The sequence below is a fragment of the Eubalaena glacialis genome, chromosome 5 (assembly GCF_028564815.1).
Source record: "Eubalaena glacialis isolate mEubGla1 chromosome 5, mEubGla1.1.hap2.+ XY, whole genome shotgun sequence".
NCBI lineage: Eukaryota > Metazoa > Chordata > Mammalia > Artiodactyla > Balaenidae > Eubalaena > Eubalaena glacialis.
This window is the reverse complement of record NC_083720.1, coordinates 121,257,308-121,280,567: the sequence shown is the minus strand read 5'-3', so window position 1 is coordinate 121,280,567 and position 23,260 is coordinate 121,257,308. Positions and strand designations below refer to the sequence as shown.

At 42.6% G+C, this 23,260-nt stretch overlaps 1 protein-coding gene across 7 annotated transcripts in view; it reads left to right on the top strand.

Annotated features, from left to right (window-relative positions):
- The window catches only part of SMAD1 (SMAD family member 1), an 87,078-nt gene extending 83,645 nt beyond the window's left edge, over positions 1–3,433 (top strand). For all 7 annotated transcript variants that reach the window (XM_061192561.1, XM_061192564.1, XM_061192565.1 and 4 more), the window contains exon 7: positions 2,097–3,433. In XM_061192561.1, coding sequence (XP_061048544.1) covers positions 2,097–2,240 — 144 coding nt within the window. In that variant the 3' untranslated portion in view covers positions 2,241–3,433. The remainder of the gene's footprint in view (positions 1–2,096) is intronic.
- The last annotated feature ends 19,827 nt before the right edge of the window (positions 3,434–23,260 follow it).

The window sequence follows — 23,260 nt, the reverse complement described above, 5'->3', positions numbered from 1 at the left end:
GGAATGAAGGGTTATACAGGCTATAATGGACATAGCTAGGAAGCTGGATTTGGAGAGTTAAAGATAAACATCTTATTTTAAACCCCCTGCTGACATGATAAAGGGCAGCTACTTTACTACACATTAGCAACAAAAAATTTGCACATGGTACAACATTGTTCTTTATTAACATAAGGACTGCATACTTTGCCCTCTCACACTTAGCATCTTAGAGAAAGGATATAGAACGTTTTACTAATATTAATAGCCAATTTTGTACTATTTTTTAAAGATGATCATTTTTGGACTTTAATATAAAACACATACTTTATAAATTATTTGCACAGTAAACTCCACATATCTGAAAAATCCAAGTCATTTCAGCTGAACAATTGTTTCTAGAGCTTCTGCTTTGTGCCAGTCACTGTGCTAGATGTTTGAGGTCAAAGATAAATAAGATCTGGTCTCTGCCTTCAAAGAACTTCCTATCTAATGTAGGAAACATGCACATACATCTTTCGATTAAACTTAGCAGTTTGTTGATATATGGACAAATGCTTGGATGTTTATACATGTTCATGTATCACAACTTTCTCCTGAAAGTTCTGATATTCAGATACATTTCTTGAAATTCCTGGGGTAGGTAGATAGCAGAGATAAATAGAACCTGGCCTTCTCTGACATCCCTCAGGAAACAAGGTTTATCAGGACCTTGTATGCCATCGTCCACCATACCAGTGAGGTTTTGATCTTTGCAATGGCAAAACTATTTTCCTCTTTTGTACAGGGACTTGCTTCTGTCAGCTTTCATGTCCTAATTCAGTAATCCTGAAGATGCCTGGCAAGCTACCCTCTTGTACAGATGATTCAAGGCAATGGTTAGGTGTTACTAATAGATTCAGGACAATGGTTAGGTGTTACTAATAGATTCAAGACAATGGTTCGGTGTTACTAATAGATTCAAGACAATGGCTAGGTGTTACTAATAGATTCAAGACAATGGCTAGGTGTTACTAATAGATTCAAGACAAGGTTAGGTGTTACTAACAGATTCAAGACAGTGGTTAGGTGTTACTAACAGATTCAAGACAGTGGCTAGGTGTTACTAACAGATTCAAGACAGTGGCTAGGTGTTACTAACAGATTCAAGACAGTGGCTAGGTGTTACTAACAGATTCAAGACAGTGGCTAGGTGTTACTAACAGATTCAAGACAGTGGCTAGGTGTTACTAACAGATTCAAGACAGTGGCTAGGTGTTACTAACAGATTCAAGACAGTGGCTAGGTGTTACTAACAGATTCAAGACAGTGGCTAGGTGTTACTAACAGATTCAAGACAGTGGCTAGGTGTTACTAACAGATTCAAGACAGTGGCTAGGTGTTACTAACAGATTCAAGACAGTGGCTAGGTGTTACTAACAGATTCAAGACAGTGGCTAGGTGTTACTAACAGATTCAAGACAGTGGCTAGGTGTTACTAACAGATTCAAGACAGTGGCTAGGTGTTACTAACAGATTCAAGACAGTGGTTAGGTGTTACTAACAGATTCAAGACAGTGGCTAGGTGTTACTAACAGATTCAAGACAGTGGTTAGGTGTTACTAACAGATTCAAGACAGTGGTTAGGTGTTACTAATAGAATTTTGGATACTTACGTGCTCCTGCCAGTTTTGCTTAGAGATTGAAAGGTCAAGCTCTGTGTTTATAGAGACTTCAGTGGCTAAAATAGGAAGAAACAGAATGTCAGTTTGTCTTACATACCTTTTTCCTTATTTTCTTGATGGTGAATTGAGAATTTAACAACATCTGTCACAATATTATCGGTGAGATAATGGGCAATAAAAATGAAAGTTAGAAAGTGTCTTTATTACAACAGCCTTATAATGTAGTTTAAAACTTTCATTCCCCAAGACCAGTACTTCTTAATCTGGAATCCATGTATGGACTTCGGGGAGCTGTGAAATTGCCTGCCAAATCATGTGTGCACATTTGTGCACGTTTGTCTTGTGGAGAGAACCAGATCTTTAATCGGAGTGTCTGACTGTGTGAGCTCTTTTTACTTCATAAGTTTAACCACTGAATCAAACAAGTTAAATGACCTCCAATGTTGTTTCTAGGGTTGGGGAGCAGAATATCACCGCCAGGATGTTACTAGCACCCCCTGCTGGATTGAGATCCATCTGCATGGCCCCCTCCAGTGGCTGGATAAAGTTCTTACCCAGATGGGTTCACCTCATAATCCTATTTCATCTGTGTCTTAAAACGGCCTCGGGCTTCTGCCTCTTGAAAACTATTGAGCCTTGCATGTACTTGAAGGATGGATGAGTCAGACACCATCTGAACTGACAAAGGAGCCTTGATAATACTTGACCTCTGTGACCAACTGTTGGATTCAGAAATTTAAAAACCTGGGTAACATACTGTTGATATCAAGAACCTGTTTAGTTTACATTGTAACATTCTATTGTAAAATCAACTAAAATGCATACTTTTAGCAGGACTTCGTGTATAGTTAAAGGAGAGATGGCCAAGCCAGGGACAAATCATCTATTGGAAAAACGGTCCTAAGAGATTCTGTTGTGTTTGGCACTTTAAGGTCATCGTTTGGCAGAAGCTGAGCATTAATAGTCTTTCTGACGTGTGTTTTTATCAGGTTTAGAGCCCATGTGGAGTCTTCTCGCATGGGTTTTCATAATATTTTAAAACTATTTGTTTAGTAATGGTTTTTGTTTGTTCGTTTTTTTAAGTAAAGGTTAATCTTGGTGATATACATAGTAATCTTTCTAAAATTGTATGCTGACCATAATGCTGTCAGAATAATGTTAGGCATATGCTCTTTGCTAAATATATATGTACAGAATATTTGGAAGTTAAGAATTGATTAGACTAGTGGATTTAGGAGTATTGGAGGGGGCGGGGGGAGAGGGAAATGACAAATGTAGAATATACTGTAAAAATTCAGTTTGTTGCTTTAAAGAAACAAACTGATGTCTGAATTTTGCTGTGTTTCAATTTTTTAGAGATTTTATCCTACCTTTTTTATTTTTGCCATCTTCTATCCCATCCTCTCCAAAAAACAGTTATGCAGCTGGTTAATTCATATAACTGTGAGAGCAAATGAATAATTCCTGCTATTCTGAAATTGACTGCCTGTATGTTTCAGTACCGATTGTATGGAGTGCTTGAATTTAATAAGGAGTTTTTATGGAGTTTACAATACAGAAATAGGCTTTAATTTTCAAGTGAATTGTTTGCCAAACCTAGTAACTCTGTTAAATATTTGGAGGATTTAAGGAACATCTCAGTTTAAATCCATTCCAAACTTTTTAAGTTTTTTTGTACTATGTTTGGTTTTATTTTTCTTCTGCTAATCTTTTATATTCACTTACGCTCTCGTACATTGAGTACTTTTATTCCAAAACTAGTGGGTTTTCTCTACTGGAAATTTTAAATAAACCTGTCATTATTGCTTACGTTGATTAAAAATTTGTTGTTTCCTTTCTTCACACACAAGATTTTAAGATTAATAAAGTTCACCACTCTCTTGAGAGATTTTTCTCAAATATTCTTTGCCAAACATAACACACTAGATGACTGAAAACCTAAATTGCAGAGACAGGGAGACTGAATCATGAAAAGAGCAGAATCCCTTTGAATCAGAAAAGAAAGGACATATGGAACTTGAAAAATTAAGAAAAAGCTAACTTGCACAACCTGGAATTCCAGATCTAAACGTACAGGCTTTCTCGTGTGAGCAGGGGCAGCAGCAGCCATTATTGGTGGATGCCTCTGAGTCCACCAGAAGTCCCAATTTCTAAACTTCAGATGAGGATGCAAGGGTGAACGTGAAAGGATGTAACACTGGGGGAAGAAGGAGAACTAAAACTGCAGCGAGACAGGGTGATCGCTTCTGCCATCTACTTGTGACTGGGATGAGCCCATCCTCTCTCTCTCAGCCCCACCTCACCCCCAAAATGGAGTTTGCCCACGAAGGACACAGATTTGGGAAGACTCAGATTCTTCCCTGGCCAAATAGATGCCACTGTTTCTCCTGTACTTTTTTTTTTTTTTAATTTTTTTTTTTTAAATTTTTGTTTATTTATGGCTGTGTTGGGTCTTCGTTTCTGTGCGAGGGCTTTCTCCAGTTGTGGCAAGCGGGGGCCACTCTTCATCGCAGTGCGTGGGCCTCTCACCATCGCGACCTCTGTTCTTGCGGAGCACAGGCTCCAGACGCGCACGCTCAGTAATTGTGGCTCACGGGCCCAGTTGCTCCGTGGCATGTGGGATCTTCCCAGACCAGGGCTCGAACCCGTGTCCCCTGCATTGGCAGGTAGATTCTCAACCACTGCGCCACCAGGGAAGCCCCCTCCTGTACATTTTTATACCTCTTTCCCAGAGTTATTTATCAGCCCCTTCTACTCCCCAAACTATGACCAAGCAGAAATTTCTGCTGCATCTTGCTGTCTCCAAAAGCATCGTGGTGTAAGTGTAGAAAGCCCTGAATGGAAGACCTCCATTACGACACACATTCATGCTTTGCTAGGGCATTTCACTTCTGTGAACCTGTGTCCTCATCTGTAAAATGGAGGTAATGTCGTTGTGTCCTCATCACAGGTTGAGGGGAGGATCTATTGGAAGAAAAATGTGTTTGAATATACCTGGCAAACATAACTGCCGTGCCAGTATGGGCTCACTGTTTTCTTTGACGCCCCCCACGCCCCCCCCCCCCCCGCCCCGTACTCTGTTTTCTCACTTAACTGCTATCATTCCTGGCACAGGTGATCTGGATACACAATGGGGATTGGTGAGCTGTAATAAAAGGAGATTAATAAAACTATCAGGCGCCAGCAATGAAGTATAACTGGAAATTGTCTAAGAATAAAGAGCTCAGGTCAGGATTTCTCACCTTGTTCCTAGTGGACAGCTAGTTTTTGCTTTCACCGAGTTCCTGGGGCTGCCTGCTAAGACAGTTATGCAAGGGGTTAATTGGTGTAGCTATGCTGGCAGCCAGCTTGGAGATCTATCAGGTGAAACCCCCAGATTGTCCAGGAGATTGAAACGTACTGGGTCCACGACCCTAGGAGTTGGCAGTGTGGTCCTCATACAACTGCAATTATTTGTATTTTTGGTGAAATCCTAGGACTGTTGTCATCAGCCATAGGAGGCTTTTAAGTCTCCTGGAAGTTTTTAATTAAAGGAATGAAAAAGTCAAAGCAACCATTTGTTTGGATTACTAGAAAAAATTTAAGCTAGTTCAAACAAACAAAAAAGGCGATGTGAACTGTTTCATAGTAGACATGTTTTCTGCCCCTAAGAAAGCACTAGGTGGGATGATTAGAAGTGGAGGGCCCTGAAGCCACTGCTTCACTCCACTACTTCATAGAATTAGACCTCCAGCAAGTTTCTGAACTTTTCTGCACCTATTTCCTCATCTGTAAAAGCAGGCAATGGGACTTCCCTGGTGGCTCAGTGGTTAAGAATCTGCCTGCTGATGCAGGGGACATGGGTTCGAGCCCTGGGCCAGGAAGATCCCACACGCCATGGAGCAACTAAGCCAGTGCACCACAGCTACTGAGCCTGCGCTCTAGAGCCCGCGAGCCACAACTACTGAGCCCACATGCCACAACTACTGAAGCCCGTGTGCCTAGAGCCCACGCTCTGCGACAAGAGAAGCCACCGCAATGAGAAGCCCAGGCACCGCAACGAAGAGTAGCCCCTGCTCACCGCAGCTAGAGAAAGCCTGTGCGCAGCAACAAAGACCCAACACAGCCAAGAATAAATAAATAAATTTATTTTTTTTAAAAAAAAGGCAATAAAGCCTACCTCATGGGTTATCACGGAGATTAAGTACATACATTCAAAGCACTTAGGGACCTCTCAATGAGTATTAATACTACTGATTAAATCTGGCTCAGGAGACAATCCAAAAGGAGTTCAATTCAACGAACATTTGAGGAAGACCTACTTACCTTTAAGGCATTTATTAATAAGCACAGTGGGAAATCCTGACCTAAAGGATTTTACAGCTCAGTGAGAGAAACCCGAAGGGAGAAAACTAGCAATTTGTGAGTGTCCACTGAGCCAGGCTCTGTGCCTGAAGTTTCCAAACATACTCTTTCATCCTCACAAGGATGTGTGAGCTACAATGTCCTTGACTCCTTATGTCCTTTTTTTTAATAAATGAGAAAACTAATTCAGAAGCTAAATAACTTGTCCAAAGTCACCTAGCTAGGTAGTATGGGAATCAGAATTTCAATTCTGGTCTGATTTTAAAATCTAGAGTTGGGACTTCCCTGGCAGCCCAGTGGTTAAGACTCTGCGCTTCCACTGCAGGGGGCACAGGTTCGATCCCTGGTCAGAGGACTAAGATCCCACATGCCACGCGGTGCAGCCAAAAAAAAAATTAAAATCGAGAGTTAATTCCATTATATTCTTACTCTTGTCAGTTTGCAGACATGTAAACTTACTATAAAATAAGGCAAGGACTTCCCTGGTGGCGCAGTGGTTAAGAATCCGCCCGCCAATGCAGAGGACACGGGTTCGAGCCCTGGTCCGGGAAGATCCCACATGCTGCGGAGCAACTAAGCCTGTGCACCACAACTACTGAAGCCCGCGCGCCTAGAGCCCGAGCTCCGCAACAAGAGAAGCCACCGCAATGAGAAGCCCACGCACTGCAACAAAGAGTAGCCCCCGCTCGCCGCAACTAGAGAAAAGCCCACGCACAGCAACGAAGACCCAACGCAACCAAAAGTAAATAAATAAAATTTTAAAAAATAGTAATAATAAAATAAGGCAAAATGAAAAGCATAGAAGAGAACAGAGGAAAGAAAAATGTTCGGACTTGGCTGAGTGGAGATCAATGAAGGTTTTATAGAGAGTGGTGTTTAAGGTTGAACCGTGAAGGATGAAAGCATTTTGAAACTTTGAGGCAAGAGAACAGTCTGAGTAGAAGTGTGTGTGACAGTCACCTGTTGTTTGGAACACCCCAGCATCTGCCCACCAATTTCTAAAGACCCGTCTCCAACCCACAGGGTTACTGTGGGATTTACCATACAGTATAATGTGATGTCTCTTCTGGCTACTGTCACATGGTCCAGGCAGGGGCCTGTTCTGGGACTGGAAATAGGGAAGAGGGTTTTTCTGTGCCTGGCTGAAGCTATGGTAAACCTTGGGAATTGTCTCCTGCCATCTCTTCTGCTACCTGTGCTGGAGACAAAAAGTGAGAGAGATAGGGTTCTCAGGGAATCTTGGTTCCTGGGTCTAGGATTTCCCAAGTGCTGCCATGTTCCTGTTCTTGGCTATCCTGGGACACACCAGAATCTTTAGGGAGAATCCCCTCTTCTGCTTCATGTAGTTTGATTTGCGTTTTTGTTACCTGCAAGCAAATGTGACTTAAGCAATACAAGTAAGAACACATTTGACTTTTTAAAGATAGATCATTTTTATAGGTAATTTTAACCAAAGCAATTCTTGTTCATGCAAGATTTTAAAAGTCCAAGAAAAACAAAAAGAAGAAACAAAGTCACCTGTACTAACCCTTTATAAGTAAATTTATCCTTGAACTAGGTGATTATGATAACCTGGCAGAGAGATACTCAGCAGGCTATAGGAAATTCAGGTCTAAAGGTTGGTCTTATTAGAGAGATGATGATTGGCTCCATTTGTTAAGCAGTTACTGGCACCAGTCCTGTGCCAGCCACCGTGCAGGATGATAAAAGTAAACAAATCCTCAACCCTGCCCTCAAGGAGCCTGCACTCTATTGATAGAGGCAGACAAGTGAATAGGCAACGACACAGTGCTGTGACAGCGAGGGGCCCAGAAGGGGATATAAACGGGACCAGAAGAGTAAGGGAAGACTTATAACAGGAGCTCGGTCTCAGTGTGCTGGCTAGGAATGATATGGGCATGGGATGGGTGGGGAAGGATGTGTGCCAGGCAGGAGGGGCAGAGGGTAGGAGAGCCTGCTACCTTTGGGGGCAAAAATGCAGTGTAGCTGGAGTGTAGGGCAATTTGCAATGGTAAAGGAAAGAATGGAGGGGAAAGAAGGGGCCAGGTCATTAAAGATCTTGTATATGTAATACTAAAAATGGGATTTCCCCCCTAGAATTTTAGCTCCTAGAGATCTCAACCTAGAAGTGGTTATGACCGTCCAGAGTCCAGGAGAGAATCTACAGTGAAGCATACACACAAGGAGCAGAGAGGAACTAACCACGTAGAAAAGAATCGTAGAAACCAAGGGGAGCGTGTCAATAAGGAGGGTTTAAAGAACAACATGAAGAGAACAGATGCAGAAAGGTGAGAACTTAGAAAAAAGTTTACGCTTGGTACTTAGGAAGTCTCTGGCGACCTTAGAAGTTCTGGGGAGTGGTGCATAAAGCCAACAGATAAGGGTTAGAGAGTCTGGACTAAAAAAGTGGAGGCAAAGAGCATTGAATCTGGAAAAGTTGAGTGGTGTGGAGGAGACAAGGAAGTGGATATGGTGGCTGGAGAGAGGAGGATGTGAGGAAGGCTGTGTTAGAACAAAGAGCTATCGCACGCCTGTGAGATGATGTGGCCTCTTTGGTGAGGTCATCCACCACAAGAGGATGAGGCTGGGCTGGGGAAGAGTGGAAGGGCCATGGCAGGTGCTGAAGAGAGGACTCAACCAGCAACAAGCTCGAGCCCTGGGAGAGCATCATTGGCACAGCCGAGGTGGGGGACATGGCCTGGAAGTCGATCCCATCTTCATGGTTCCATAAAGGCTCTGGAATCGGGGGCAGGATTAGAGAAAAAGACTGTGGTAAGATTCCCAGAGTTGATTATTGACAAGGCAGTCCTGGGGAAACTCAAGGGGACTAATGACCATCATTGGAACGGTGGCCCAGGTGGTCCAGGCTGAGAAGCAAATGAGGAATGAGAAACCAAGCAGGAGTTGCTGGGAAACTGGGATGAGACCAGAGAACATGTTTGGTGTGAATGACCACAGCCTGCTCTCCTGCCATCTCTCAGAGAAATTTGAAAATGCTGCATCTCAGACAATAAATCCTGAACCAAGGCCCTTCATAAATGGTGCTTTGTGGGGTAGAGCTGTGAAAGTGGTTGGAGGAAAGAAAATCAAGGAACCAAGAAGTAGGCTGAGAGGAGTTAAGTGTGTCATAGGGAAGAACAAATCTGACTCCATATTGGATCTGTTTCTTTGACTTTGTATTCTGTTGCTGTTGCTAGGAGTTAAGAACGTTGCCTAGAGCCTGAAATATACAGGATAGCTCATCCTCAAGGCTCTGACCTTTAAAGGGATAACACCTTTCTATTCACATAGAGAGAAAAAGTGGCAGAGCAGAGAATAATATTTGTCTTGCTGCAGGTTTATAGGAACACCATGACCTGACCTACGTGGACAGCTGTAAGAACAAAGGATTCCGGCACCAAGAAGTTTGTAACAACCAGCCACAGCCCCTCCCCTTTTAGTATAAAAGAAGCCTGAGTTCTAACTTGGGGAAGATGGTTCTTTGGGACACTGGTCCACCATCTACTTGGTCTGTCGGCTTTCCTACTAAAGTCACTATTCCTTGCCCCAACACCTCGTCTCTCGATTTACTGGCCTGTCGTGTGGTGAGCAGTTAAGAGCTTGGACTAGGTAACAAGTGTTTTCGCCCATCATTGTGTCACCAGATAGTGCTTAACCCGTGATAGGTACTCCGTAAAAAATGAATGAATGAATGATATGGTCTAACAGCATGGACACTGAGGTCATTTAGGGTGATGGAGGAGACAGTATAGGAGCTCACAGTGGAATTAGGGCAAGGGACCAGCAGAACTACTGTAGTGAGAAAAAAGAATCCAGAAGAACATCAGTCTTCAAGGGAAGACAAATGGGAAAGAAAGCCAGAGAGACTTAGGAGCGTCTATCAATTCATCCCAGGATCCGAGAGGGAGCCAAGTGGAAGGTGAAAAGCTTCCTTCTCCCCAGTGCTTGGCATATTTCACACACACTAATTTACGTCATCTGTGTCTTTTGAAGATTCCCTGTGCCTGAGGTTTTGGAAAGGATTTCTGAAGAATTTCTTGCTCAGTTCATAGGGTTCGTGTTACAGTTAAATAAAATAGGAACTCAAGAAAGAGGAAACAGGTGTGGGGAGGAGTGAAGTTGATGAAGCTCATGGGGTAGAATTCTGGGCTCCTGGGTGTCTTATTTCTTGTATTTCAGGTTATAGACTAGTTGCTTCCCCAGATGATACGATGTCAACGATAATGTGCATAATAAGAGCAGGGTCAGCAAGCGGAATGAATGGAAGGCAGTGGGACGGACACAATAGCAGGACAGGAAGATGGTGATCCTAGCTGCTCTAGAATGTGAGGGCAGTCTCCTCCACTTCCCAAAGCACACCAGATTTCCAGCAGGCGAAAGAAGAGTAAAGTAGAAGAGCTCCTTGCCCCCTGCCAGCTCTAGGGACCATGGGTGTGGAAACTTCGGGTAATTTCTGGGCTGATACAATACCAGCTGAATCATTTAGAGCAGTAGGTTTTTCTTAAAAGAATGTGTTTCGTTGGGGCTTCCCTGGTGGTGCAGTGGTTGAGAGTCTGTCTGCCACTGCAGGGGACACGGGTTCGAGCCCTGGTCCGGGAAGATCCCACATGCCGCGGAGCAACTAGGCCCGTGAGCCACAACTACTGAGCCTGCGCGTCTGGAGCCTGTGCTCCGCAACGAGAGAGGCCGCGATAGTGAGAGGCCCGCGCACCGCGAGGAAGAGTGGCCCCCGCTCGCCGCACCTGGAGAAAGCCCTCGCACAGAAACGAAGACCCAACACAGCCAAAAATAAATAATTAATTAAAAAAAAAAAAAAAAAAGAATATGTTTCGTGTATTGCCTGCATTGGGTCTACAGTGTTTTCTTACACTAGCAGAACTTATTAAAAAGAAATAATTTGCCCAAGCCTTGCAAGTTATTGTACTAGATTTAGATTTCACTAGTAGGTTTCCCCCAACATAGTAGCTGAGCTGTTAGCCTCCATGTTAGTTGATTTATTTGTTCCATACACGTTTCTTATTTTTTTCTGGGAGAAGTGGGATTGGAAAAATTGTAGGCAGTTTACTGCAAAGTCTGTTTTTATTGAGTCTGGTGACTTTTATCATTCTTAAGTGGTTTTCAAGGCAGTGGTGCCCAAAGAGGGTGCTGTAGGGAATCCTGAGGGCTGCAGTTTCCAAGCAGTGGAACTGAAAACCTCTTCGGCAGATCTGGAAGCTTGGTGCTGGCAATTGAGAGGCCATAATCCACTCCAGTTGAAACGTAACATGATATTTAACAGGCAGGGCTGTATTATATTTAAAAGGTAGAGACTGACTTCTTTAAGGAAGACTTTGTGAAAAGCTGACAATGTGTAAATTCCGCCCCCCTTGATTGGAAAACCAAATAAATCCAAGTAACACAGCTCAGCTCTCTTTATCCCTTAACATAGAGTAAGTTTTAAAAAGGAAAAAAAGAGAGGAGAAAAACATTGAAATTGAGCTGCTGTTACCCTTTAGGACTAGATACCCTTTGAGAACCTGAGGGAGAAAATGTTCTTCTTTCCCTTGGTCTTGGGTCAGAGTCGCCCCCACCTTATTTCCATCCCATGTGGATGTGATTGTTGAGTCAGGGCACCTGAGTTATAGGGACCTGTTTTTAATGCCGGCTCCATCACTTTCGAGCTGTGTCATTTCAGGCAAGTGAATGAATGTCTGAGCTTCAGTCTCACTGTCTGTAAAATGGGAAAATAATAGCCATGTTCTCGTAGGTTGTGTGATTCACACTGAATGTTTGGTGCAGAGCCAGGCACGCTCTGAATGCTTAGTAGTGGCTTGGTGGCATTGGTGATGCTGACCCAGTGGGCTTCATAAATGCAGGCCTCTCAATAAAGGGGGGTGGTAGGCTCTTTGGCACCTCTGGGAGTTGGTAGATGACCTGAAACGTGTAAGAATTTTTCAAATCCCCATAACAATAATAAACATTCTAGTAAAGAAAAATGCAGTGAGTTCTGGCAAAGGAAAAAAAAAAAAAAAAGAAATGCCCAGTGTGTAGCATAACTAATGTTAATAAAACATAAATCTTGTCCATTTTCCCCTGATGCTTCCAACAAGAATCCTGTCTGTGGAGTCTTTGTTTTGTTTTGTTTTTCTGCATTTTTTTTCTTTTTTTAAATTAAATGAAAGAGTCTTTAAATTCTATAGTGCTTTACAATTTTCAAAAGTTTCACACACATGATTTCATATAATCCCATAATGACCCCCTTTTCTCCTCCACCCCTGTGTTGCCCCTCCTCCTCTCCCCACTGGTAACCGCTAGTTTGTTCTCTGTATCTATGAATCTGCTTCTTTTTTGATTTATTCACTAGTTTGTTGTATTTTTTAGATTCCAAATGAGTGATATCCATCTGTGGATTCTTGACTGAAGAAGCTTGAGGTGACTATATTGAAAGTTTTATCCTATTTGCTAAATACTTGTGCTGTCGAGGTGCTTATAAATATTGATTTTCATTTACATCACTCCCTACGTCACCCCTAATTTAGAGACTAACTCCTTGGTAGGACATCTCTTCTAAAAACATTTCTAATTTCTAATTCTAAAAACATTTCTTTATTCCTGGTTCCATTTCTACTTGAATGTTTGCCACGCCTGATCTCAGATCTGTAACTTTCACCACCAGTCTTAGGGTGCTGCTAACCCCAAAGGATTCAAGCCACTCTTCCGTGCTTGCTTTCACCTGGATTCTACTTCATCTGCTGAAAGAACGCTCCACTGGGAATTCTCATCCTTTGCCACAACTTCAGCCATTGTCCTTCTGTGTAGTGCCACATTCCAGATTCTTGTTTATCCCTTTGTAGGCAAGGATTTATTTTGGTAGTGTAATTTTGTCTCTGCTGGTCGGGACATGGAAGGCTCCTGTTCTACTTCTGGAAGGGTATGATTCCTAACTGGTTGAACTGGCAGCCACTCTGCCCTGGGTGTCTGCCTAAGTACACAGCAGATTCTACCCTTACCAGTCATCAGATATTAATAGCTCACTTGTATCTAGTAAAATCCATTAACTCAGGGCCCTACCAATTTTCCTACCCCACCCCCTTGCTTTCCTAAATATATTTAGAAACTTCAATTAACATAGGTCCTTTTGAGAGGAAGGAGACAAGATAAACCCAATTTAACCTTTATAGGATATGTAATTCTACTTAAGCATAAGGCATTAAAGGTAACGCCATTAAGAAGTGTCTCTGAAGCTAATCCCTGTAGGACACTAAAACGCTTTAAAATTTGAGCCCTTGAGAAGCTAGTCCCGATGGGGTGTGACATTGATCTATGTTTAAAATGGGTGGAGGGTTTCTATATATATATTCCAGCCTCTAGCTTCTGTTTTTGGGGAGACTGGGTGCAGGATGAAGTAAGGGAGAGAGAAAGGCTTTGAGTCAGAGAATTGCTTCCTGATCCTGGCCCCGGAGCTCCCTTCGTGGTGACCTCTGTGAAGTTCTCCAGATCCTCTGAGGCCAGATTTTCTCTCTGTAAAGTGGGAAACAAACTCTTCAGGGATGTTGTAAAGATTAGGAATGATTATGTAAAGTGCTGCTTGCCATACCTGTCACCTGAGTTGATGCCCAATAAACAGTAGTTGCCATTATTATGTTTGGTTGAGCCAGCGGGGTGATTTATTTTTTAATTTATTTAGGTTTGTTTGACAATTCACTGTAACTGCCTTCAAATTCAAAAATATTAAAGTTGTATGGTATGAAAATTGTATATACATCTCAATAAAGGTACAAAAAAGAAAGAGTTTTAAAATTTAGAAAAGGGGATCTATCAAATTCCCTTAGAGAACATTCAAGTGATTTTTCTTTAATAAATTTATTTATTTATTTATTTGGCTGCATTGGGTCTTCGTTGCTGCACGCGGGCTTTCTCTAGTTGAGGCGAGCGGGGGCTACTCTTCGTTGCGGTGCGCAGGCTTCTCATTGCGGTGGCTTCTCTTGTTGCGGAGCACGGGCTCTAGGCACGTGGACTTCAGTAGTTGTGGTGCACGGGCTCAGTAGTTGTGGCTCATGGGCTCTAGAGCGCAGGCTCAGTAGTTGTGGCGCACGGGCTTAGTTGCTCCGCAGCATGTGGCATCTTCTCAGACCAGGGCTCAAACCTGTGTCCCCTGCGTTGGCAGGCGGATTCTTAACCACTGCGCCACCAGGGAAGCCCACAAGTGATTTTTAAACCAAAAAATCTCAGGGCATATTCTGTAGGTGACCGGTAAATAAATATTGATTAATGGACTTCATCTGTAGTTTTTCATGAGAACAGGAGCCCAAGTTGTCCCTTATGTATCCTGCCCTTAATGCAAACATTAATTGCTACTTTTACGATACAAAAGTAGTACTTTGTTATAAACTGCTTTTTAAAATTATTCCTTTAGCATGAATTAGTCATTGGTTGATGACACCAGTCCGGGCTTAAGAGTAAAAATTTTGGACTAATTATATTCATCCATTGAGGGATGAGATGAGGGCCCTTGGATATGAAGCACAAATTATTTCCCAATGCATGGAGTATGGTTGTCATAACAACCTTATAACAAAATGACCGATAACTGACATGGGCCACATAGGAGGGGTCTTACTCTTCTCATGAGAAAAATTGTGGATGAGGTCCATTAATTTATGGACCACCCACAAACTAGGGGCTGGAATTTCAGTTTTAACATCACTTTTGTTTCCTAGGAGAATTAGATAGCTTTTGTCTTCTTAATATGTTTTTAAATTTAAACAACAGTTAAGGTGGAAAAAAACCCATATTATCTGGGAACTTCATTTTAGGGCAGGAGGAAGGGCAATATAAAGTATATTTTTTTAAGGAGGCATTGGGTCTCGCGTTTGAGAACCAATGTCCTGCATGCACTGGCTTCTGCTGACCTCTCCCACCTCACTTCATCCCACCCCAATCCAAATCCTCAAACACACCCAGCTCCTTCCCCCTGAGCTCCTCTGCACCAGCGCCTCCCTCTTCCGCGAACGCTTCCTTCTCCAGTGCTTTCTCCCTGCTGTTTGCAGGATGGCGCCTCCTTGAGTTTTACTTCCAGGGTCCTTGCTGACCTCTCTGGCAGGCGTGGCCCCGAGGCACTCGCTGTCACACCACCTACTTGAATTCTCTTTAGCCCTTGTCACCACCTGATTAGGGACCTTTTCTGTCTATGCCACAGTGTATCCTCCGTGCCTTGAACATTGCCTGGGATATGGTAGGGGCCCAGTAAATATTTGTGGAATGAAAGAATGAATAAGATAAGGCAAGGTAAACCATCTTGTTGGTGATATATAAAGAGCATTCATCATTTGATCATATCTAAAACTGTAAGGTTTTGCATTATGAAATAAAATATTGAGACACTTGAACCAATATTGTGGCAGGGATGACACCCACGCTCACCATTTCAGAGACTGCAAATTAGTGCTAACTGAAAGTGATGTTCACAATATTTTGCAAGCTCTTTTTTTTCCGATTAGGTGTGGTGTTTTAGTTAAACTATTACATATTTGTGGGCATGTGTGTAGGGCATAAAAGCTCATAAAAGTGAGATCTTGTTCAAACTGGGGTTAAAACAAAATGATAATGGATGAACATGAGGTCAGATGACTCCCAGCAAACTATTACTAACAAGCAAATTATCATCATCAATAATTGGAGTATAAGCATCGGGCTTAGGTGAGTAAAAATGTATCCAGAGAGTATGCAAAGAGAGCTGTGTGTGAAGGGTGGTAATTAACTTGCCTCCAGCCTCCCTCACCTCCAATCCATCCTCTACACCCTCTTTCTAAAATACCAATGTTACCTCTCTACTCTGACGGAAATCCTCCGGTAAGTCCTTATTGCCGCATATGATGTGCATAATCACGAAAGCAGTAAAGTGCCACTATTTGCAGAGCAGGCAAAGACTCTTCATGGTCTCGCTCCGCCCATCCCCTTGTATGTCCCCACACAGGCCCTAAGCTCCAGTCACACTGGAAAACTTGTCATCCTCACTCATGACAGTGGCTTGCTCTTACACAGCCCCTCCCTGAGAGGCCCTTCTGCTGCCTGCAAAATCCTAACTCATCATCAAGAAATAGTGAGGCATCACCTCTTCTGTGTAGCCTCCCTGATGTCTGTCTCAGGCAGTGCTGGGGGCCCCTCTCTTATTCTCCCATTGCACTACCTCAACAGGCCCCCATTTTAAGCAGTAAACATTTCTAGTGTAATTTTCATCATACTTCTCCACTCATCTAGCTGCTGTTTGCTTACAGGACTGCATCTTACTTATATTAGGCCCCCCGGTGCTACTATCCCCAGGCTTGGAATATAATCGCCACTCAGTACGTGCTTGTCTGAATGAAAGAATGAATTCACCGAAAGCTTCATAACTCTTCTTGCTGGAGTAAACTGATATCCCAGAAGCTGCTATTTTAAATATGATTTTTATCCTTTGAGAATTGAACACGATTCCCTTGGGAAAGCTCACTGACTCTGAATGTGAGAGCTGGACTTTCTTTCCTTGGGATTCACATGTTCTACCTCTTTCAAATATTGTTTAGTAAAAAGATGAATGAAGGCAAGTGAATATTTATGGATGTTAAATTGAACAAGCTTTTATGGAGGGTGTTTGTGACCATAACACTATAATGGGGCTTCCAAGAGTGGAGGCTGTGGCCCAGCCTGGCTCACAGCTAAGCTGAGGTAGCCCAGCAGACAGTCACAGGGGAGAGAGCTCGAGGGACCAGGAGATCACGTAGCCCCCAGGCCCTCAGATGGTCCAAGTATGGGCTTTAGGTGTACGGTGATGAACCCCTGAAATCGCGTAGAAAATGCTTTGTGTATGCACCAACATATGTTTTTCCTGGAAGGGTGTATTTTCCCTGGGGGTAGATGGGCTTGTAGATTTCACTACATTCTTAAAACCATCTGTGACCAGTAAAAGGTTAAGATACAGCCCACTATCAACCCCTCTCCCTTTATGAAATAAACTGAGGCCTGAGCAGTTGGGTGATTTGTCCAAGGCCTCACAGCCCCTTGGTGTCATACCTGCATCTAGAACCCAGTCTCTGGGATCTTCCCTCCCCTTAGCCACGTTGCCATCCCTTCAGAGAGGCCTGATGCTCTGACAGTCTCCTTAGCAATGCTTCTCCAACTGATGGCAGGAACCCATTTGTTCTAAATTAAATATAATATCAAGGGGTACCACTTTAAAACTGGGGGTAAATAATATGTTCATTACATTTGATCTCTGTTTTTCACCAAGATTATATAACTGTACCACCGTTAAGTGCTATTGGATACCTCCATTTTTTTCCCCACACAAACTTTGGAGGCACTTTTAAATTTCATTTCTATTTGTCCTACAGGTCAGAATGCAAATTTTGTAATAAAATTACTGAGCTGTGTTTGAGCTTTTAAAATTGCAGTTTCATAGGCTCTTGGTTTCTAAAATTGTGATGACTTGCTTTATTTATACATGAGCCAAACTATTTAACTCTTTTAAAGGGCCTATGAATTTTATTACTTTGTTTTCTCTGTTGGAAATTACCATGAGAAGTTCCCAGGAAAATTCTTGTTTTGACTCCATTTTTATGCTTTTAGAAAGAGGAGCATCATGGCTCTTTGGCTGGGGATGGTAAAAAAGAGGTTCTGTGTTTCTGTTCCTCGTGGAATGGGACCCTCTTTAGAATTACTGCCCTGGTGCAATTGCTGTCAAAAGCGACAAGAATGGTCTATCGTCACATGCTGGTTTTCTTGGCTTTTTTTTTTTTTATTGAAGTATAGTTGATTCACAATGTTGTTTAATTTCTGCTGTACAGCAAAGTCATTCAGTTATACATACATACATATATGTATATATATACATTCTTTTTTTATATTCTTTTACATTATGTTTTATCATAGGATATCGAATATAGCTCCCTTTGCTATACAGTAGGACCTTGTTGTTTATCCATTCTCTATATAATAGCTTACATCTGCTAACCCCAACCTCCCACTCCATCCCTCCCCCAACCCCGTTTCCCTTGGCTTTTAAATAATACTAAAGAACAGGAGTTCTTCCCGGGTTGCACAACTCCTGTGGTGATTCTACTGAAAACTTGGAATTACTGCTGAAAAAGTCTCACTCAGAGGGCTCAAATCAATCAGGGGAGGGAGAGAGAGAGGGAGAAAAAGCTCCCAGGTGCAGAAGAGCTCAATGAGATATGTCACTATCATTCTGAAACACCTGTCCTCTCTCTCTAGGGATCCCTAAAAATGACTAGATGTTTCGGAAGAAGAAAGGCCAGAAGGAAATGATAGGAACCTTATGTAAATATGGAGAAATGAAGTTAGCATCACATATGTAGGAGGGACAGCTGCGTGTACATTGCAAATGCGGAACAGAATGGAGTAGAACACGAGGGGGGCCCTGGAAGCCCAGGCCAGGGGCAAAGCCACCCAAGGCAGGAGAGAAACAGGAGCTGAGTTCAGAGCTGACAGCAAAAAGAGGAAAAGGAGAAGACTCTTGTCTGCCCCTCACTCCCTGTTCCCCGCGGTACGCACCTCGCGAGCCTACCAGGTACCCACAGCCTCAAAGGGACTCAGGTTCCCACTTGCTACCCTGCTTGTTTCCAAACCCCTCTTGCAAGCTTCTTCCTCTAGCTTCGAATCAATCATTCATCCATTCATGTAGGCGAGCATCTACCCAGCAAATGTTTACTGAAAATGGCTTCTGGCAAGTCAGGATTTCATCTAGCCTTGGAGCAGGGCTGCCGGGAAATTGCAAAGAGGAAGTAAAACCTGGGACAGTTTCAAGGAGAGCCTTAATCACCTGCAGTGTGGGGTGACACGCTAAGAGAATTGGGGTCACTGACAAAATGGTCCCCTCTCCCCAGGTTCCTTCACACGGTAGTCAAGTAGCTGTTTGCTCTGAGGTAACTGTGTGTGTGAGCAGTCAAAAGGCAGATGGCCTGAGAAGCCGGGAGATTGGAGAAACGCCCTCTGATACTGCTTAGGGGTCATGTATTATGTTATTACCACATTATACTTGACGTATTCTCTGGTATTCTTCCCCATTCTCCAGGCTGGGTGTGTGCACCACCGTGCTGAACCTTCACCCCCAAACACCAATCCTGGGGGTCTTCATTGAGGACACAGGCAATAGAAGACTGGGCGGTAATCCTGGATTCCTGTTATAAATACTGTGATCACCACAGTGCCCTCTTGTGTCTAATTTCATCTCTTACAAACCTCACATGGCCCTTTGTTTTGGTTTGAGATTCTGTTTACAGATACAATTGTTTAAATTTTTCATAAAGTTAAAATGCACATGATTAATTAACAATCAAATAGTCCAGAAGGACTCATCATTGCGAAGCAACTATCCTGGACTCTGCTCTCCCCTTTCTTGATTTTGCTGCCCAGGCGTAACCACTGTTCCATCTGTTGTTTTCTCTTGGTTGCCATCTCCACAGCTCTAAATCATAAGCTTCTACTTCTATGTCTTGATTTATCAATTCTAGACCTCATTTATTGATTCCCTCCCGTTGAAACTGATGTAACTTAGATTGGGACTTGAACCCATGGTCTTTTCATTAGAATCACTCACCTGATGTCTGGACTTGCTGAGGCTCAGGCTCTTTGTGTCTCAGCGCAGAAAGAATTCAGCGAGAGGCAGAGTGATGGATAAGAAGTGATTTATTAGAATAGGACGATTGTGAGGCTTACAAGCGGGCAGGCAAGCATTGCACTGCCCCCGAGTACTTAGTGGGTTACATTTTTATAATAAAGGAAGAGAGGGGAGGGGGAGAGGACCTTCTTTGTCTTTCTTGAGTAGACATCATGCTTTCAATGTCAGCTCCTCCTCCAGGTTGGGTGTTTTGTCCCTACATGGTCAGGCCAGGACTGTCATGGCACTTTGGAAAAATTATTTCAGGTCTTAGTGCAATGAGGGTCTTTCACTTTGAAATGTCACCTTGCCATAAATGATGGTTTTTTGTGTGCACAGAGCATGTCCTGGGGGTCATTAACTTGATGACACCACTGGGCAGGTTGTAGGCCTTATTCTCCACTATTGTTTTCTTGTTTATAGGGCAGTGTGCAAACAGCATGTCCTAGGGGTCAAAGAGCGTGTTTTGGGGGTCATTAACTCACTGAGCTCACTGCGCAGGATGTAGGTCTCATGCCACCATTGTTTTATTGTTTGGGGGCATGTCTCGTGCTTCTGTTGTGCGATTTTGTTGCTAATCAAGTTAGCTTTATTTTGTTGTTAAGCAAGCCAATCTGGCTTTGATGCTAAGTGACTTGTTCTGCTTTATGAGTCAAGCAAGCCCACATTGTTTCAGGATTTTGCCATTACTTTCTTGAGTGATCATTAATCTTACTGTGGTCTCCCAAAGCCCCCTAAAGTTCCCTCCCTATCTGCAATCCCCTAACGGGGTTTCCAAGCTGACTATTTGATTATCCTACTGAATCCCTCTCACTGCGATAGAGGACTTAGCTAGTCTACATGGCTCCCACATCCCCTTCCTGCCTCCTCTTGTTACTGAGTCCAAGCTCGTGCTGCCCACACGACAGGCTGATGAATTGAGAGACAAGTTGCTGGGGCAAGGGATAGCGACATTATTCGGAAAGCCAGCAGACCGAGAACATGGTGGAATAGTGTCCCAAAGAACCATCTTGACCAGGTTTGGCTGCTAGTTTCTCTTATAGAGCAAAGAGAGGGTAGTGAGGAGGTAAAGTAAACAAGGTGATAAGCTGTTGCAAATGTTTCCTGGCTCTGGCCAGACTCAGGAGGGGATGTGTTAATTTCTTCTTTCCTGCAGCCATTCGCAGGTGAGCCTCCTGAGGATGTTTCCTGTGAGCTTAAACAAAGGTATTTTAGCTTAATGCTCAGGCACGGGAGGAAGGGTTCCAGGAGATGGGCCATTATGTATACTTTAAATTATAGGCAACATCCATTTAGTGATTAACTTGTAGCAAAAGCAATAGAATACAAAGGTTAAAGTAAAAGAAATGGATCCAACATGGAGTCAGATTTGTTCTTCCCTATTACAGTCCCAGTGTGGCAATTTCACGATTCTTGTTTCCTTCACTTTGCCCTTAACTTCTCCTCCCAGCCTTGTTACCTGAACCTCTGTTGGTAAGATGTCAAGGTTGATGGCATTTACACTGTGTTCCTTAAACAGAGTCAAGTCTCCTGTGATTTGCCCACAGGTTGATTCTACATGTTCCAAGTCAATAAACAATGTTTACTATCATAACTAGGTAAATAGTATCCATCCAGAGCCAAGTGGTGAGCCTAGATCACCAGGCTTCCTCCAATATCACAACAACTGTGCCCCTGAATGGAAAATGTTTCTACAGTCGACTTCAAATGGAGTCTCCTTTTCTGTGTTCTACCATGTAATCAAAATAACAGTTAATATTAGTTTGATTTTTACTTGGACCATAACTTTCTTTGTTTTTTTTAGATAATCAAAATTTTATTTTATTTTTTAATTTTTATTGGAGTATAGTTGATTTACAATGATGTGTTAGTTTCAGGTACACAGCAAAGCGATTCAGTTATACATATACATATATCCCTTCTTTTTCAGATTCTTTTCCCATATAGGTTAATACAGAAAATTGAGTGTAGTTGTCTGTGCTGTACAGTAGTAGACCATAACTTTCTGATGATGTGAATTTTTTTCTTGTAGTTTCTGATTGCTTTTCTTCTCTTTTGTTTTGCCTACATGGGATGAGGTTTTTGATGTGTCAGCTTGTCTAGGCTAGAGTTCTGTTATTCAGACTCTAATCTGGGTGTTGCTCTGAAGGGATTTGGATCATTAAAGTCCCCAACTAGTTGATTCTAAGTAAGGGAGGTTAAAGTGGGTGGGGTGATGTTTCCCTCAGAGAAAAAGAATTTCTTTGGACCTATGGACAACAGTTTCAGTCTGTGCCTATGGTTTCAAGCCTGCCATGATACTTTCTTCCCGATAACCTGGCCTATGGATTTGAGACTTCTGTAACCAGCCCCCACAATCATGTAAGCCAATTCCTTTGTAATCAGTCTATCTATCCATCTCTCTATCTCTCTATCTATCCATCTCTCTCTCTATCTATCTATCTCTATATCTATCTATCCATCTCTCTATCTCTCTATCTATCCATCTCTCTAGCTATCTATCCATCTCTCTATCCATCTCTCTATCTCTCTATCTATCCATCTATCTATCTATCCATCTATCTATCCATCTCTCCATCTCTCTATCTATCCATCTCTCTATCTCTCTATCTATCCATCTCTCTCTATATCTATCTATCTATCTATCTAATCTGTCATCTGTCAATCTTCTATCATCTCAAACTGGTTCTGCTTTTCTACTTGAACCCTTCTGTTCCTTTATCACAACTTCAAAATTTACCAATGTCTTCATCCGACTGTTTAGTCCACCAAATGCCCCGTTTTCTGGAGCCCTCCCTCCTGGAGCTGTTTCCCTCCCCTTCCAACCCACAGATATCACTCTCTAGCTCCTAACAGACAGCCACTTTCTCAGGACTTCCCTTCACTGCTCTCTCAAGTTGAACTTATGTTTCCTGGATTCATATCATCCTGTCTATTGGTTTATTGCCTCAATTTGTTGGAGTTCTACTACAAGTTATTTCCTTTTAAAAAAAATGAAGGTAAACTTTGAGAAAATGTTTTACATTTTGCTCTCCCCCTTGATGGAAAGTTTGGGTACAGAATTCCAGGTTGAAAATAATTTCCCCCTAAAAACTTTGAAAGCACTGATAGAGTTTTTCCTTGTTATCTAGGACTGCTGGTGAGAAACTGGTACCAGCCTGATTATCAATCTTTTTTAGATGACCTGTTATTTTTCACCACTGGAAGCCTTTGGAATCTTTTATCTTTGTTGTGCTAAATTCACAATGATAGTTCTAGGAGTTATTAAATTTATTCCATCAATTTTGCTAGGCATGTCCTAATCCCCAGAACCTGTGAATATGTTATCTTACAAGGCAAAAGGGACTCTGCAGATATGATTAAGTTAAAGATCTTGGAATGGAGAGATTGTTCAGATGGGCCCAATGTAATCACAAAGGTTCTTATAAGGGAAAGAGAGTCAGAATCAGAGAAGGAGATGTGACAATGGAAGCAGAGGTGAGAGAGAGCGATCTGGGTGGGCATCATCTGAACTGTTGAGGGCCTGAATACAACAAAAAGGCAGAGCAAGGGTGAATATGCTCTTTTTTCTTGAGCTGAGACATCCATCATCTCCTGCTTTTGGACACTGGTGCTCCTGGTTCTCAGATCTTCAGAT